This window comes from Drosophila miranda (genome assembly GCF_003369915.1).
Source record: "Drosophila miranda strain MSH22 chromosome Y unlocalized genomic scaffold, D.miranda_PacBio2.1 Contig_Y1_pilon, whole genome shotgun sequence".
Classification (NCBI taxonomy): Eukaryota; Metazoa; Arthropoda; class Insecta; order Diptera; family Drosophilidae; genus Drosophila; species Drosophila miranda.
In genome coordinates this window covers 22718897-22737828 of record NW_022881603.1, presented here as the reverse complement: position 1 = coordinate 22737828, position 18932 = coordinate 22718897, and the positions used below count along the sequence as shown (strand labels likewise).

General features: G+C 43.7%; 1 protein-coding gene across 1 annotated transcript; it reads right to left on the bottom strand.

The window, feature by feature from the left end:
• Nucleotides 1-33: 33 nt before the first annotated feature.
• Nucleotides 34-15001, bottom strand: LOC117191523 (probable cytochrome P450 12a5, mitochondrial). The gene is made up of 4 exons (XM_033396365.1): nucleotides 14919-15001; nucleotides 14411-14858; nucleotides 13747-14354; nucleotides 34-43 (listed from the first exon to the last, which is right to left on the bottom strand). Exons 1-4 carry the CDS (start codon nucleotides 14984-14986, stop codon nucleotides 34-36), a joined length of 1134 nt encoding a protein of 377 aa, XP_033252256.1. The 5' UTR covers nucleotides 14987-15001.
• Nucleotides 15002-18932: the final 3931 nt, after the last annotated feature.

Genomic DNA, 18932 nt, shown 5'->3' with positions numbered 1-18932 from the left:
TAGTATTTCTTAGGGTTAATTTTAAGTTCGGAATTAGCAATATCTAAAGGATTGACATTTTGGTGTAGAAAAGTTTCCATTCATTTTACTCAAAAGACCTCAAATATTTGTAGATATATTTCATATTTGATAGCCACCATTCGCTCCCTCACATAATCCTTTACTTTCCATTTTAGATAAGTGTTTCTGTGCCCGCAGCACACTCTCGCGAGTTCCCATCGGTTTGGTTTATTTGAGGGGGTCTTTTTTTCGGCGTTCGCATGCAAGCGATGGCAGCAATTACCAATACTCGATACCCCCACACAGATACACCCACACCTAGAGAAGGAGAGTGGGAGAGAGAGGGAGAAAGTGAAAGTGGATAAAATTTGTTGGTGTGCGTGTAGGGAAAAATTAGATAAAACACCTACGAAACGCTGAATATGCCGCAGTCTGCAAGGAAAGCGCGCGTCGTGCAAATCGTATCGAAAGGAAAACGGAACAACAAAAATACCCAAAAAAACAAAAACCAGTAAACGGAAAACAGAAAAGCGGAAAGTAGCGAGTCAGAATCAGAACCGGAAAGTGTAGTGTATGCAAAGTAGATGAGAAATGCAATAGGGGTTCTTGGGATCTTGGACTCTTGAGCTGTTGGCCGTTCACTGACCAGTGGCAGGGTCATGCACGGCTCTGTCAAGTTCAATGCACCCCCCTTGACAGCTCGCCACTCAATGTAGAAAGAAACCCCTGGGCTCCGGAATGAATAATGCATAGATCGTTTACGCTGACAGTCGCGGAAGTGCAATCAAAGTGGATGCCATAAATCCTAATCAGAGAAGCCACATGGCGGTAGTTTCCCTAATTGGTAGTGACATTTACGGTGGCCCCGAACCCCACGTACCCCCAGGAGATCTATCCAAAATTGGGTCAACCGTTCTGTTTTGGGGGAATGGAAAAACCTTCAAAGGGATACGCACGCACTTCTCTCTGGACGAAACTGTGTCAGGACCTTGGGGCAGGACTTTGTGACCTTTGTGACTTTGTGTTCGGCTAGTTCTTTCATAAATTCACCCCTCTCTGGGCTCTGCTCCAATTTCAATGAAACTCGTAAACCCCTTCCAAATCAGAAAATCGATTCGCGCGGCTAATTGGTGTGTTTTCATCGCTCTCCCATTTTATATATCTGCCGTGGTCCTGCGGCCTGCAGCCGGCCCCAATAAGTAGGCAACGTCCTGTGCATTCAACGTCACACGAGTTGAATGCATTCGAGGCGCTGTGCGGCTTTTGGAAAACTAAATAAATAAAACATAATAAAAATCACAAATGTGAGACCACACCGCCTCCATCCACCGCCCTCGTCATTGGGTATGCACACACGCAAGGACCATGGCGTAGGATGAGAAGGAGCACGTGGAATGGCGTTAGGGCTAGGGACTATGTTGACCAGTCGGCCATCTGAGCGTGTGCATTTGTCAACTCAGACGTCGTTTAACCTACCAGGACAACGGTCGACTCCGCGCTTCGATTTAAGTAAGGTTTTCCACAGCTTTTCCAGTGCCCAGAGTGAAGTGAGTCAAACCGCAGTGCTAAATGAATCGCGATTGGGGAAATGTGAAGAGTCGTGGACTCTAAGAGTGCTACGACGTGTACAGAGACTCTGCAATACAAAAAAAACATAAATTGGCGATGCCGCCGAAGCGTCGGAGAAGATTCCAAGGCCTATATTACCATTCATCGCCACCCAAAGGTGAGTGTTTCAACGAATAAATATTCACTTTCATTCTTTATAATTGTGGGAAATTGTGGTGATAACACGCAGGTTGCCAGAAGGAAGGGGTCTGGCCAAAATTTGCATATTGCGTCCGCTCAACAAGTTACATTGTTCAGGGGGTTGAAGGAAGACAGGGAGTGAGTGCCACATTAAGTGGCAAGCACTAATGCGCCATTTCCGTTTTCGTGGCTGTTAATGTGTGTGTGTGTGTAGGAAGCTGGGTTGCATACGGTACATAAACCGTCTACAGTTTGGTCGTCGCAACTAGAACTTGAACCAGTTGGACTGCGGAGTGGGTATCCTACGGTGCGCAAGGGAGGGTCTGAAGACACGGCGACAGCCTCTGCTGATTGCGATGGAAGATGAGTGACAGGCAGTTATGGTACTGTTTCTGATACTGATTTTATTGATAAAACTAATTCTTATTTATAGGTAATAAAAGGTACAAAAGTGCTGAGTCTGTAAAATATATGTTTTGTGTATTATGGATAATTTTAGTGTCTGGTGGGCAATTGCGATATTTTGATGGTCAGCAACTGCCCCGCTGTCTTTGCCCTCTGCGGAGAGAGTGCATTGTCAGCAGAACTCACTGCAGTGGCCAGTGTGTTGTCGTGAGGTATTATATTACATGTTAAATAGAACACTGTGTCACGGTGCCACTGTGTTATGCCGACGGGTATTATAAACTATTACTTAAGCATATTTCTGCAACTGAACATTCTCCCGGCCGTTGAAACTGTGTTCAACCATCGTTCAAGTCGACGGCAAACCGGGGGGTGATGACATGGCTGGATCGGGATTTGATGGCCTTGGTTTCCATAGTTGATACTTCTTCCGGAAAATGAAGGCAATGATCAATAGAATTGATATTGCTAGGGCTGCATAAGCAGCGAGTTGATGGTGCTGCACGGTGGTGAGATGGTGTGGCAGCTCGTGATGATTGATGGCTGATAGTTGCTGGCGTAGATCATCAAGTTCTTGAAGAAAGTCTGATGTCTGGTTCTTCAGTTGCCACATTGGTGGCGAGGGTGATGTCTCCGGTGGGCTCACGTCACCAAACCGAGTGTAAGTCGATTTTACTTCGCTGATTGTGGTGCTGAAGGTGCTGATGCTTACTTCAGTATTGCGAGCCGTGCAACCAGGGGACATGGAGAGTAGACTAGTTCCTTCCAGTGTGATGGTTGATGGAACTCCGTTGCAAACTGCTTGAAGTTTAGTTGTAGAACACGTTGCGAAGATCCATTTATTTGGATGCTGAGTTTTTAGCCACACCGTGTCAGCCCTTGTGTGTGTTACCTGACACAGTGTTTCTGTTTTATTGTTAAACAGTTGAAACTCACAGCGATTGTCCACATTGAAGATCGTCTGATGGTCAAAGCAGATGAACTCCTCGCTGTGTACTTTAAGACAACGTCGGAATTCCTCTTGGGTAGTGCCCATGAACTGGTCTCGGTGGATGTTCTATGGTGGTTCTGAGGTCAAATAGACTCCAGCTTGTTGAGTCCCAAAACGGAATTGGGATGATGCTGAAGACTTCGAGCTGAGCTGTTGAGACCAGCGGTAGCGTCAGCTTGAAGATGACGTGTTTTGCAGTCGGGGTTCCTTCGGCTCGCATGATTCTGTATAGTTGAATCACCTCCTTCGTTGTGACCGGCAGCATTTGATCTTGTGGCAAATGATCCCGTATCTGGTCTAGTTGGTCTATTAGTTGCTCGGGATACATCAGCGTGGGGCTTATTCTCCGATGATGAATACCGATTAGGACATCAGATATGTCGGACTGCATTCGTTGGAGAGTTGTTGTGAGCAGGGTTAATTGTGCTATTAGTCCTAAGTACGCTTGAGTCAGATGATCGCTGTGATATGACTCTCTTTCTCGGTTGATAGTAGCCATATGCTGTTCCAAAATTTTTAGGCGATTATCAGTTGTTACTTTGTCTTTTCTGACTACGTTTATTGTCGCGTCGACAATTGATGTTTGGTTTTGGAGCAGATGTAGTAGAAAGTCTTCATTGGTTTTCACTTTCTCAATTACTTGAGTCATCTCTTCTGCGTATTTTGCGTCGAGAGCACCAAAAAGACTGCTTGCTACATTTCCTATGATGTCCAGCGGCGATCTGCGTTTTCGAGAGTATTTCATTAAAACTCCTGCTTCCTGATTGTAGCTCGTTATACACATGTTGAAAGTGTTGAACTATGGAGTTACATGCCGGAACATTTTTTAGTTCAGGTCACATGTATCGTAACTCTGAAATTCCAGCAGACATTAGTTGCATATCCTTCCAATATGGGTCCAAGTCATAGTATACGATCATGGTCCACTCAGACGTTGCTATTCTTGATGTTCCAAGTTTCTCATAGAATATTCCAGGCTTGTTTGCGAATTGTGTCACATTTATTGACTGTGACAATGCTAATGGAAGCATGAGCAACAGCACCACTAATGTTGATATTAATGTAGGTGACAATTTTGTTGTTCGCTGTGTGGGTGGCTCATCAATCTCCGTGGTGTCACTGATCACGTTGTGGGAACGTTTGATTGCCACATCTTCTGGAAAGAGCGGCGCTAGACGAGTGATCGGGCGCTTGTATGTAGTAGTTTAAGTTGCTTGATGGCAACGAGTAACATTTATTTGATAAGTATGTTGTACTTAAAATTATAAATTATATTTATTTGATAAGTATGTTGTACTTAAAATTATAACAGCGCCAAGTTTTACAAGTATGTTTGTGACTAATTATATGCGTGTACGTCTGATGCGTGGCTGAACTGACAACTGACTGATCTCTCTCTCTTGCTATCGGCTCTCTCAGAGCCGATTACTGCTCTATCCCGACGACACGACGAAAACACGACCGCTTCGTGTCTCTCTCTTTCCTTCGTTTCCTACATGTATACGCCAGATGCTGTCTTAACGTCAACCACTCGTACGTGGTTGTCCTGTCCAGGATATGTCTTAATGATGCGACCCATTGGCCACTTCATTACAGGAAGGTTGTCTTCCTTAACCAAAACTAATAATCCTTCAGGTACGTTTGGTGAAGCGGTCTTCCATTTATGCCGAGCTTGCAATTCTTGGAGGTATTCTGTAGACCATTGTTTCCAGAATGAATGCTTTAGGCGTGATACCAATTCCCAGCGCTTGACCAATGTTCTTCCTTGATGATCAGTATTGACGTCAGGAGGCGTTGTCAATGGTTCACCAATCAAGAAGTGTCCTGCGGTGAGCGCTGTTGTATCAGTGGGATCATTTGACATTGGACATGGGTCGAGAATTGAGAATTGCTTCAATTTCGATTATCACTGTGTTTAGTTCTTCAAATGTCAATGAGGCTGTGTTGGTGGTTGTTACCAACAGCTTTTTTGCTGATTTTACCGCCGCTTCCCAGAGGCCGACAAACGATGGAGCCCTGGGAGGAATGAATTTAAAATCCACTTGTTTTATGTCGCAATGATTCGCAATGAGCACTTGCCTTTGAGCTGAATATTGAGTCTTCTAATTCTTTAAGCTGGTTGTTTGCACCCACAAAGTTCGTTGCATTGTCGCAATGAATAGTTTGCCACTTCCCACGTCTGCTTAAGAATCGACGCAGGGTGGCCAAGAATGCATCTGTGGTCAGGTCGCTTACCAGCTCCAGGTGTACTGCCTTTGTGAAAAGCAGCAGAACACGGCGATGTATGCCTTATCTGGTCTTTTGCCTCGGATCTTATGGTGGATCGAGATTGGTCCACAGTAGTCGACGCCTGCATTAAGAAACGGTCGTGCTTGTGTGACTCGTTGTGCTGGGAGATTGCCCATGATCTGGTGCATCAGCTTTGGTCTAGCCTTGGTGCATCTAACACAGCTGTGGATGATGCTTCTAGCCATTGTCTTGTCATTGATAATCCAATATTGTTGTCTTGCGATTGCCCTTAATGCTTGAGCACCACAATGCATGTTCTCCTCATGTAGCTCCCGCAAAATCATTTTGACGATTGGGTCATTGTAAGGCAGCAAAACTGGGTGTTTTGCGTTGTATGGAAGTAGAGCTTCTTCAAGTCTACCACCAACTCGGATGAGCTCATCGTCTCCTAGGAAGGGAGATAACGATATGATCGAGCTCTTTCTATCCACAGTCTTATAGCGTTGGAACTGTTTTAACTCTGCTGTAAGCTCGACTTGTTGTATGGTTCGCAGGATTATAGTGCGGGCGTGAGTCAGTTCTTCTGCGCAGAGCGTCGTGGTGTTCGCTCTGTTGGTTTTGTAGCAGAAGCGTAACATATATGCCACAATGCGTTGCAGTTTGTGAAACGAGTTGCTATGTCTGCTAGTATATAATTCATCCCCAAGTGCGCTAGGTGTGATTGGCAAGCTTACATGTTTAGCTTTTCTCTCAAGATTGCTGGGTTCTATGTTGGGTGCCTTCGTCCAGTTGTCTCGAGATCCGTGCAGGAATAATGGTCCATATAACCACAGATTGTGATCTGCCAGTCTGCTTGCTGCGATTCCTCTCGACAGGACATCGGCTGCGTTGTTGGCCGATGACACGTGACGCCATTGTGACTGGTTTGTTAATGCCTGGATTTTGGCTATTCGATTTGCCACAAAGGTATGGTATGTTGATGACGATGCGTTTATCCAGGATAACACAACGGTGGAATCACTCCAAAACCATCCTGAAACCGTGTTAATGTCCATGTGCAGATCCTGTCGGACTCGGTTTGTGAGCTCGGCACCGAGGACTGCAGCACAAAGTTCTAACCGTGGTAGCGATTGTTTGGCTGTCGGCGCCACACGTGATTTCGAACAGAGCAGTCTTACTGACACTTGGTTGTTTTTGTATGTAGCGCGTACATATACAGCTGCGCCATATGCTCGTTCTGATGCATCTACAAACGTATTGAGTTCTTGGGTAACTGGAATTTTACCATCGTAGATATGCCGGGGAACTTGCATTTTGTTTAATGTTTGTAAGTCGTCCTGGTATTCTTTCCATTCGGTTTGGTGTTGTAATGGTAATTCGTCATCCCAATCCAGTTTGAGCTCCCAAAGTTGTTGCATGAAGATTTGATGAGACCCAGAGTTTTCACGCTGTAGTGCTCTAGTGTCTCTCCTAGTTTTACATCGGTTACAATATCCTCTTTGGGGATTCCTTGGAGAAGTTGCTCATTGTTGGAGCACCACTTGCGCAATTTGAATCCGGACGGTAGCAATATCTTATTTATTTCTTGTCGAACATGAATTGCCTCTGGAATCGTGTTTGCTCCAGTTAGACAGTCGTCAACATAGAAATCGGTTTTTAATGTTGTTGATCCTACTGGTAGTCTGTCTTTGTATTGTATTGCCAAATGATCCAGACATTTCGTTGCTAGGAACGGAGCAGCTGTTGTCCCATATGTTACTGTTTTCAGGCGATAGTACCTGATCACTTCGGATGGATTGTTTCTCCAGACTATCATTTGATGGAATTGATCCTCCGGGTTCATCCACACTTGCCGGTACATCTTTTCTATGTCCGCTGTGAATACGTACTTATGAATTCGAAATCGTAGCAGAATGGACATAAGTTCGCTCTGAACGGTGGGTCCAGCCTGCAGGATGTCGTTCAAAGATTTCCCGCTTGTTGATTTGCATGAGGCATCGAATACTACCCGAAGCTTTGTAGTGGTGCTTTCAGGTTTGAGTACACAATGATGTGGAATGAAGTAGTGCCTTTTAAGAACTTTTGATGCTGGCACCATCTTCATATGTCCTAGTCCTTCATACTCTTCCATGAAGTCCACATAACTCTTCCAAGTTTCTGGTGAGCTTCGCCGCTCCAACGCTAGGAATCTTTTTGTTGCGGTTTCCAACGACTCCCCCAGGGCTGAAGGGTGTTCGGAAAATGGGAGCTTTACAATAAAACGGCCGTCTGAAGCTGTCTGAAGATTTTCTATAAAATGAGCTTCGCACCGTGCTTCCACTGGAGTGCGTGGTTTGTCTTCCGTCTCTAGATTGTCCAGAGTCCAGAATCTTTCCATGAGCTCGTTTACTCCCGTTGCACAAATGGGTGAGGAATTGTGGGCAGATTTGCCTTTTCCTGCCACAATCCATCCCAGTTTCGTGTTTTGTAGCAACGGGCCTCCTGTCCTTAGCTGCTGTTGATCTGGTAGCAGCAGCGAGTAGTAATGCTCGGCTCCGATTAGCATGTCGATTTTGCCTGGCTTATGGAAGTTTGGATCTGCCAGTGAGATCTTGCTTGGTACGTTTAAGCTCTCTGAATCGAGTGCCTGAGCTGGTTGATCAGCTATTATCTGTGGTAATACGAAAGCTTCAATTCTTTGCGTAAAACCATTGTGAAGGGATTTCATGAGCACATTTACTCGTGCTCTGCTGGTCTTTGATTGACCTCCAATTCCTTCGATCCGTAATGTTGTGTCTTTTAGTTTGAGTGACAACATTGATGCCATTCGTTCAGAGATCAAGTTTATCTGTGATCCTGAATCTAGCAGTGCTCTGAAATTAGCAACCTGCCCGTTGTTGGCTTCTACTGCCACCTTTGCTGTGGCCAGAAGATTGTAACTATTGTTACTTGCTGCACCAACCGTCGGGCCTCTTGATTCTGTAGCTGCTCCTGATGCTGTTTCCAAATGTAGCATCGTGTTGTGCTTCTTGTCATACTTGAAGCAGTTTCGACCAGGGCATGCGTTTGTTTTGTGATTTGTTCTAAAACAATTAACGCACATTTTTTGTTTTTGTACCCAATTTAGTCGTTCTGATGGAGATTTGGAGCGAAATTCTTCGCATCCGTAGAGCCAATGGCTTGCTTTCTTGCAGAATGTGCATAAGGGTGCTCGCGCTCTCCCTGTGTTTGCTGATGCACATGTCGTGCCTTTTGGCTCTCTCCTTGATGCTGGTGGCTTCTTACTGGTTCCTAGAACCCGAATTCTTTGCTCCAAGAACTGAAGCATCGTATCCAGCGCCTGGATGTCCTTTGAGCTTCCCAATGATTGCTCATACAAGGCCTTATTTGTTACATCCAGTTTGTTTCTGATAATGGCAATCAATATCGGATCCCATGTAGATATATTGATGCCCAATCCCTTTAGTGATGCAAGGGATTCTATGGTTGTTATATACAACTCTTTTAATGACATGGGATCGTCATTAATTGTTTGGTGATTGAGGAAGCGGTTCAGTACCGTATTCGAAACATCTCTGGGATTGTTGTATGCGTCAACTAGTATTTCCCAAGCGGCTTCATAGTTTTCTTCCTTTAGATCGATATGTCGAATCAGTTTTTCTGCCTCGCCGGTAACGGTGGTTTTAAGATACCACATCTTTTTCACCGTAGGCATGTTGGTCTCATGCACCATGCATGAGAACAGATCGAAGAACTGGGTCCATTTTAATAGATCCCCATCAAACTTTGGGATGCTGATGCGTGGAAGCTGCACGTTATCCGTGTTTGGTGTGGCTGATTTCCATGTCATATCCTCCTTCCACTGGGTCCTCGTATTCCTCATGAATTGTGAAGTGGACTTCCTGCGCTTGAGTCCATAGTGATTTTATCAAATCACTTGATGTGCGTTCTTCCGCCTCTGAAAGTTGTTTCAGATTGCGTTTAACGGACTCTACTATGGCCTTTTGTCGGCGACATAGGGAAAGCAGTTTGCTGTAATCCTTCGAGGACTGCTGGATTAGATCGCTTTCTTTGGGACCTACTGAAGGTTTCTCATGCTTTTCTTTAGGGACGATTTGACGTTCCCCACGAGCACTAGACGTCTGTGATAGCTTATCCATGCATTCGGTAAAAATCGTAATGTATTGCTTACATGTTGTACGTAAGTCTTCACGGAATTTTACGTATTCATCCGTTTTGTCTGTATCGCGAAGTTTGGAGTCGTTTTTGTTGAAGCGATTCCACGCATTTTCGAGTGCTGATATTTTGGCTTGAAAATAAGAGGCCGTTTGCTGTCGTTCTTGGGAATCTTTTTTAAAGTTCCGAATGCACCTCGATATTTCCTCACCAATCTCTTGCTGCACATCCATTGCCATTGTAGCGGCAGCTTCTGCCTCCATATGTGTATCCATTCTATCTGTTTGTACTTATTACTTCTGACCCGTTGGGAGTGTTTTATTTGCTTTGCAGCTGGATACGCTCCGAATCGCAACCGTTGTCGGTCAGAAAGGTAATAGTACAGGTGATGTGTTGGATGGAGGGATTTGTGCTGTTTCCAATCTATGGAACGCACGGAACAACAAAAATTGATTACCTTGGTGGTAATCGAATTCTATAGCTGTTTTTCTGTTGGCTGATAACCTGAATATGTCAGATTTGCCAAAGTGATACTTATTGGTAGGAGATGCTACCGTAAGTGTATGGCCTGATGCCAAATTTTTATTGAAGATGTCCTGTTGACTGCTTCAATCTGATGTCCAGATCGAATCCTTTCACTGTAGCTTGTCTGACAGTTTGAAAGGATGACCAAGGTCGGGGTCACCAATGTTAATGTGTGTGTGTGTGTGTAGGAAGCTGGGTTGCATACGGTACATAAACCGTCTACAGTTTGGTCGTCGCAACTAGAACTTGAACCAGTTGGACTGCGGAGTGGGTATCCTACGGTGCGCAAGGGAGGGTCTGAAGACACGGCGACAGCCTCTGCTGATTGCGATGGAAGATGAGTGACAGGCAGTTATGGTACTGTTTCTGATACTGATTTTATTGATAAAACTGATTCTTATTTATAGGTAATAAAAGGTACAAAAGTGCTGAGTCTGTAAAATATATGTTTTGTGTATTATGGATAATTTTAGTGTCTGGTGGGCAATTGCGATATTTTGATGGTCAGCAACTGCCCCGCTGTCTTTGCCCTCTGCGGAGAGAGTGCATTGTCAGCAGAACTCACTGCAGTGGCCAGTGTGTTGTCGTGAGGTATTATATTACATGTTAAATAGAACACTGTGTCACGGTGCCACTGTGATATGCCGACGGGTATTATAAACTATTACTTAAGCATATTTCTGCAACTGAACAGTGGCACTTTCGAGCAGTTTTTATTGCCACTCAACCTCATCAGTGTGTGCTAGGGAGCCCTTCTAATGATTCATTCCATTCAACTAATTTACATGTCACACAAAAACGAAACACAAAGCGTTCAAGGAATGTTACTCAGGTGTAGGAGTACGTGCAACACACCAGGAATAGACTGAGGAGACCTTGACATATCAGATATGTGTGCTTGTTTGGTCAAAGGTAGACTCAAAGGAACTAGGTGGTGTTCTGGGAAATAATTTCACTAGAGGAGAGATTTGCACTCGAGTTTTTCAAGGATTACCTTGACTGTTGCGTTGGCTACGATTCCAAAGAAGGTCTGAAGTGAATTTTAACGTACTGTGTATGAATCATTTCTTTAGCTTAAGCTTTCTTAAAACTTCAGTAAAACATAGAATTCCATTGGAAAATATAAAGAGACTCGAACTTGTGCATTTAGAAAACCAAAAATTCCCTGAAAATATTTTCCCTGTATATTTTGTGCTACGAAAAATGTCTAGAAAGTGTCGGTCAAACGGAAATTCAAAGTATTTCCACATATTTGCATAGTGCCTTCGCCACCCACAAGAAGAACCCATCGATGGGCTATTGAAAATGTTTTATTTGTGCTTTATATACTCACTCGTAACACACGCCACACACAGGGACCAAAAGGTTATTTATTCATGGCAGGAGTTACAGGAGCGCAAACAGGACGCAATTATTCCGACTACTTCCCTTTCTTCGGAAACGATTCCTTCTGGACGTTACACACATCCACTTTTACCACAAATCTAATATACCCCAATACTCATTTTGAGTATCGGGTATAACGAGGGGGAACGTTGTGAGTTGCTGCGTACACCGCAACTCTACAGTTATACCCGATACTAAGTCAGTATGGCTCTCCTGCGGCAGACGCCGCTAATATTGAACCACACGACAAAGAGTGCCTGCGAGAGAGACAGAAAATCAGTCTGAGCGTGACGTCGGGCGCTGCGTGGCCACTGCAAATTGATTTCTTGCTTTTGGCTACAAAAATGATCCGATCTGATCCAGATTCAGCAATCTCATAGATATGGTCATTATCTATGATTCTGCGTTTTTAGTTTTCTCGAATCTGCAATATTGTGGATGCAACAGATTTTCGTTTTTTGCGGGGGTGGAAGGGGGTGGGGCGAAATTCTGAGATATACGTTTTATAGTGAGATCTAACAGAAGTGCGGATACCAAATTTGGTTACTCTAGCCTTAATAGTCTCTGAGATTTGTGGATGCCCCAGATTTTCGTCCTTTGCGGGGGCGGAAGGGGGTTTGGCGAAATTTGGACACGAAACGGTCAAGGTCCGATATCACAGGAGTGTGGATACCAAATTTGGTTGCTCTGGCTCTTATAGGTTCTGAGATCCTTGAACTCATATTTTGCAATTGGCAAAGCCGACCATGAAACCTGTGTGTTAGAGAGAGACAGAGCGAGAAAGAATGAAATTGTTTTCTTGATTCTGGCTATAATAATTATACGATCTGGTTGAGATTTTACACTCTAGAACATATAGTCATCCTCTACGATTCTGCATTTTTGGTTTTATCGTATCTTTAAAAATGTGGATGCCACAGATTTTCGTCATTTGTGGGGGCGGAAGTGGGCGGGGCGAAGTTTTGAAATATTTTTGTAGCAGTGACATATCACAGATGTCTGGATTCAAAACATCGTTGCTCTGGCTCTTATAGTCTTTGAGCACTAGGCGCTGAAGGGGACGGACGGACGGACGGACGGACGGACGGACGGACAGACGGACGGACGGACGGACGGACGGACGGACGGACGGACGGACAGACGGACAGACAGACAGGGCTCAATCGACTCGGCTATTGATGCTGATCAAGAATATATATACTTTATGGGGTCGGAAACGATTCCTTCTGGACGTTACACACATCCACTTTTACCACAAATCTAATATACCCCAATACTCATTTTGAGTATCGGGTATAAAAAGAAAGACAGATTTTGACATCATCAGCATAAATTAGTGTAGTTGAGTATTTTATAACTTGAGGAAGGTCGTTAACAAATAAAATAAACAGAAGCGGGCCCAGATGACTTCCCTGTGGCACACCTGAAGTAACATTAACAGTATTTGACAACCCGTTAGAAAACAAAACACGTTGAGTACGGTTAGAGAGATAGGACAAAATCCAATCAAGAAGATTCGTTGGAAACCCTAATAAAGAGCGCTTTTGAATAAGCAGAGCATGGTTCACAGAATCGAATGCCTTGCTGAAGTCCGTAAAAACTACATCCGTCTGCAAACCAATTTGGAAAACACGGTGGATTAGGTTAGAAAACTCAAGGTTAGTCGATGTTGAACGATGTCTGAAAAAACCGTGTTGCGACGGAGATATCAAGCTGCAACAAAGATGTTGCAGTTGCCGGGTGACCAGGAACTCAAGAAGCTTCGGGATGGCGGAAAGCTTTGCGATACCACGATAGTTTTCAATATTTGATCTTGAACCTTTTTTGTGCAGCGGAATGATGTAGGACTCATTCCAAATTACTGGGAGACAAGACTGTTCCAAGGAGAGGTTGAAGAGAAAGGTCAAGGGTTTGCAAAGGGACTGGGCACAGTGTTTTAAGATGCAGCTTGGTACCTTATCTGGACCCGCAGAAAACGATATGTCCATAGATGACAAACCTTCCAGAACAACGCTTTCCTCGAAAAAGGGCAGAAAAATGCTGTTAGCTTGAGGTAGCTGGTACTGGGTCTTGTATTCGCGAATGGAAGGAATTTATGTGATGTGTGCAGGATTTCGATTGCACAATGTGTTGCTCAAGGAAAATGCCTCCGCACAGATAAGTGACGCCTCTCGTGTTGGCACAAATTGCACAATGAAAATTTTGTGTGCTTGATTTGCCTCATGCCTCAAAGCACAAAACAAGTTGATTCTGATTGACGTGCGGCCAAAAAAACACCTACTTTATATTGCAAATAAGTTCCTTCAAGGTTTTCCAGTTGTAAAGATAATTTAGGATGAGAAATGTGTTTACTGTTGGGCAAATTGATCAGGGTGGAGCGGAAAGCGTTCTCCGTGGGATGATTGAACTCGATGCTAAAGTTCCGAATGAGTCGAGCGATGCCCAGCTCGAGCTCCATGTCCACGATGCGCTTTCCAACGCACATCCGGGGTCCAAATCCGAAGGGCAAGAACACAAACGGATTCTTCAGCTTCAAGTCATTTGCCGGGCATTGCCCGTTGGAGTCTGTGGCGTTACGAATCCAACGTTCTGGCAGGAACTCAGCAGCCTTGGGGAAGTGCTCCTCGCTTGATAGCAAGCTCAGGGGAACCATCGACACACAGGTACCAGCTGGCACTTGGTATCCGCTCAAAACGCTGTCCCGATTGAGAAATCGGCCATTGCCGATGACCAAAGGATAGATCCGTTGTGACTCTTTGATGCAGGCACGTAGATAGGGAACGTTCTTCATCGATGCCTCAGTGAATTCGGAGTCCTTCTCGGGTAGAACCTTCATCACCTCTTCTCGGAGTACGGCCTGCTTCTCCGGATTCTTGGAAAGGCACAGCAAGGCCGCTGTAAAGGTACTTGAGGTCTGTAAAAAAAGGATGTATGAGATAAGGGTAAGTATGAGAACAACAGACTACGTACGGTATCCACTCCGGCCATTAGCATGTCCATGGCCATAACCGTCGCCACCTTTTTGTCGATCTTGAGCAGCTTTTCCAGTACACTCTGCTCGCTCTCAGGGCGGACAACACCCTCCTTGGCCTCTTTCTCTAGACGCTCTATAGCTTCGTCTACATACGCTGAAGTTATTTCTTGAACGCCATCTAGGGACTTCATTAGCTTCATTAGCTTGGGTGTTTTAACGTAACGCCAGATGGAGGGCTTCATCTCCAGATCGGCTGTTAATTCAAAAAAATCGTCCAGGTACTTGAAAAGTAACACAGCCTGGTCGTTATCGCCCGACTCTTTGAGCAGTCCCAACTGCTTGTCCAGAGCCACCACAGAGACTGACTCGAGGGTCCACCGATTTATAACGTTTAAGAAATCATCTGGAGCTTCCTGGGTATCGATATCACGGAGTGCTTTAATACTGTGAAGGGGGGAGAAAATACTTGAGCGTAAACAGTGATTTATTATTAGTCATACGCACCGTTGCACAAACTCCTGGTTCACTTGGGACATCTTCTTATAGTAAAGCCGCACGGTCTTCGGCTGCATTAGGACAAGATTTACAGCCGATCGAAAGTCGCTCCAGGTTTTTCCTGGTGTGGGTAAAGCTCCCTCCACTCCCTGGAATAAATCCTTTCTATGAGTCTTCCGATGATAGCGAAGAGTATCGCTGCCAGGCCGATTTCCTCCAGGCATAAAATTCCGAACAGTAGACAGAAAAGTTGTACTAGGAATCTGATCAAAGGGACGAGCTTGTAGCCACTCTGCATCATTTCTGGGCTCTGCTACAGCTGCTGTGGTCTGCCAACGCTACAAGAGATTTAAAAACGTATATCACTGTGATATCGGATCTATATGTATGTAGTAGTTTAAGTTGCTTGATGGCAACGAGTAACATTTATTTGATAAGTATCTTGGACTTAAAATTATAACAGCTCCAAGTTTTACAAGTATGTTTGTGACTAATTATATGCGTGTACGTCTGATGCGTGGCTGAACTGACAACTGACTGATCTCTCTCTCTTGCTATCGGCTCTCTCAGAGCCGATTACTGCTCTATCCCGACGACACGACGAAAACACGACCGCTTCGTGTCTCTCTCTTTCCTTCGTTTCCTACATTCGGCTGTCCTGACGGACCATTCGCCTCGGATGGGTCTAGCCAAGGTTTCATATATTCTGAAACTGTAGAGGTCTTATAGGGACCCTCAGTATCCCCAATCTTCTCGACTTCGTACCTTCTATGATTCTTTACCCTAACCACCTTATACGGCCCTAGATCCTTTCCTTTTAGCTTTAATCCAGTACCATACTGAGTACGCTTGACAGCTACTAGCTCATTAACCTCATACTGTCTATCTAGTTTCCTTTTTAAGTCAAAACTCTTCTTGTTTTCCTGCTGTAACCGTGCAATGTTTTCAACTACTTCCTTTCTAATTTTTTCGCGGTCCTTGTTCAACTCTTCGATAAGTGATTCTTCCAATATTTCTTTTATTTTTGGATCCATTCCTATACGCATGTCTAGCCCAGTCAATATCTTGAAAGGTGTTACCTGTGGTCTTCGCGGCTCAACACTGTTGATCATTTGCTGTTCTTTTCCTAGATGCTTATTCCAACTACCGGAATTACCCTGACACAATTTCGACAACATAGGCACCACTATCTTGTGCATCCTTTCGACTTGACCATTCCCACGTGGAACGCCTGTGGCAATCATTAAATGCTGTATTTTCTCTCTCTCACAATATTCACGAAACAAATTGGACATAAACGCTGCACCCCTATCCGTCACTATTCTGTTCGGATTACCAAAACTAGTCCCCTGAATTTCCAAACACTTAACGACCTCTTCAACACCTGTACTACGTGTAGAATATAACCAAACAAACTTAGAAAATCCATCAACGACAACCAGTATATAATTGTACTGTTTTTTAGTCATTTCCATTGGTCCAACGTGATCAATGTGATACGTTTGTAACGGCCTATCACCCTTGTCTATTGGTTGCAAATAACCCTCACGTTTTCCTGTCTTTTCATTGACAATGATACACTCGACACAACTATTTATTACGCGCCATACTTTGTCTTTTAACTTCGGAATATAATACGACTTTTCAATGATATCTTGTGTCTTTTTAACTGAAAAATGTCCTTGCTTATGTGCTATTGATATAATCTCATTTTCCAACTGAGCTGGTACTACGATAAGCTCCTTATCCGGATCCTTAAACAAAATCTGATTCTGAATATAATAATCCTCATATTCCTTGTCCTCCACAATACTTTTAACAGCCTTAACCCAATCGTCGGTTAGCTGAGCTTCTTTCAAACGATGAGCTATACTTTCGGTCACCATAAAACAAGATACACGACTCAACGCGTCAACGTGCCTCAGCTTCGTTCCTGAGCGATGTTCTATAACATAATTAAAATCTTGTAGGTACATGGCCCAACGTGCTACTCTCAAAGGAACGTCTTTCTTTTTGATCGTCATTGTCAATGCATTACAATCTGTGACAATTTTGAACTTTATACCCAAAACGTATACACGCCATTTCGCTAAAGCTTCGATAATTGCCAGAACCTCAAGGTCATAAGCAGGATATTTCTCTTCACATGGCTTAGTCCTACGGCTCATATATTGAACTGGATGGAATTGGCTGTCTTCCAAACTCTTTTGCAGTAACACGGCTCCATACCCCCATTTTGATGCATCAGTATGGATTTCTGTCTCCAACTTCGGGTTGTACATTTCTAAAACAGGTCTACTAATCAATGCTACCTTTAGTTGTTCAAACGCAACCTGATGTATCTCCTTAAATTCAAATTTAACATGCTTCCGCAGCAGATCTGTCAATGGTTTTGCAATAACAGCATAAACCTCAATAAACTTTCGGAAATAAGAGGTCAATCCTATGAAACGCTGCACTGCTTTTTTATCAACTGGCACTGGGAACTTTTCGACTGCCCTCGTCTTCTCATCACTTGGTCTTATCGTATTCTTTTCTATTATATACCCCAGAAAATTAACCTTTTGTCGTAACAGCTGACACTTTCTCCAATTTATACGTAGCCTATTCATTTCCGCTATCTTCAGTACTTTTCTCAACTTTAACAAACTCTCTTCTACATCTTGACTACAAATAATAACGTCATCCATATAGACTGCTGCTTCATTATTCTTTACCAAATCTCTCAACACAGCCATTATAAATCTGGTAAACACCGCTGGAGAATTCGAAATTCCAAATGGTACATATAAAAATTCGAACTGACCATTCTGAGTGACAGAAGACGTATATTTTTGAGACTCGACTTCTACAGGCACATGGAAAAAACCATTCATTAAATACAACGTGGTGAAATACTTTGCACCCTGCAGTTTCTCCAACACTGTATCCATATGTGACATTGGAAAGTTATCGCAAACTATTTTCTCATTCAGCTTTCGGTAATCACAGCATTGTCTCTTGCTACCGTTCTTTTTGGGTACCAACACTACTGGTGATGCATACTCCGATGTACTTGGCTTTATAATCTTCTGAGCCAGCCACTCTTCCACTTGCTTGTCCACGATTTCCTGTTCACACAACGGTAATCGTCTCGGATGCTGGAAAACTGGTATCTCATCCACTAATACAATTTTCATTTTTATCGGCGCATCTACATTTCTCTGATGTTGGTACTTTCCTACCATACCCCTAACCTCTCTAGCATGTGCTTCACTGAGATGACCAACATCAATTGAAAACTCCTTCTCAACTTCGTCAATACTTGACATGCAAATGCCTTTATATTCATTAAACAATTCCACGCATGAGGACGATGCTACCTGATCAAGTTTCTTATCTTTATCCTCACCACAAACTCTACGAACAAATCTTGTTCCTGTCTTAGAAACTTGCATGTCCACATGATCCAGAATAGTCCTTCCTAAAATGGCTTCAAAACCAATATCCTCGTCTGGAATGACATGAAATTCTACCTCCATTTCAATCTCATCGATTTTCACTGGTATCTAAAAGCTACCAAAAGTTACAACTTGACTATCTCCAATACCTGTTAAAAATATCTCCTGGCCGATCAGTTCAAGATGTCCAAATTTCAAAAATACCCTCCTGCGAATTAAACACAAATCTGCTCCAGTATCAATCAAACCTTGGAATACCAAATTCGCGTACTTAATATCCTTTAATTCCAAACCTGATGGAGTGAAAATACCTGACGGCTTATCAACGATTTCCTTATCTCGAATAATGTTCGTATTCGATCTCTTTTCTTGTCTGGTTTCGACCTTGACATTACAGCTTGCAGCACGGTGTCCTGGTTGGCCACATTTGAAACAACAAAAATCATTTTTGGGATAATCTTTCCTCAAATGCGATTTGTCTCCACACTTAAAACATTTCCTAAAATTCTCTGCCATCGACCCTTTCACCGAACTCTCACTTTTATTACTCAGCGGCCAATTCTTACTCATCGGCTTGGATCCG

Bases quoted from the DNA above. Each gene is read 5' to 3' on its own strand.
- LOC117191523 (XM_033396365.1), bottom strand. From the start codon at position 14,986: ATGCAGCCGAAGACCGTGCGGCTTTACTATAAGAAGATGTCCCAAGTG. The intron at 14,859-14,918 runs GTGCGTATGACT...CCCCCTTCACAG, and splicing joins AACCAGGAGTTTGTGCAACG to TATTAAAGCACTCCGTGATA. The intron at 14,355-14,410 runs GTACGTAGTCTG...CTTTTTTTACAG, and splicing joins TAATGGCCGGAGTGGATACC to ACCTCAAGTACCTTTACAGC.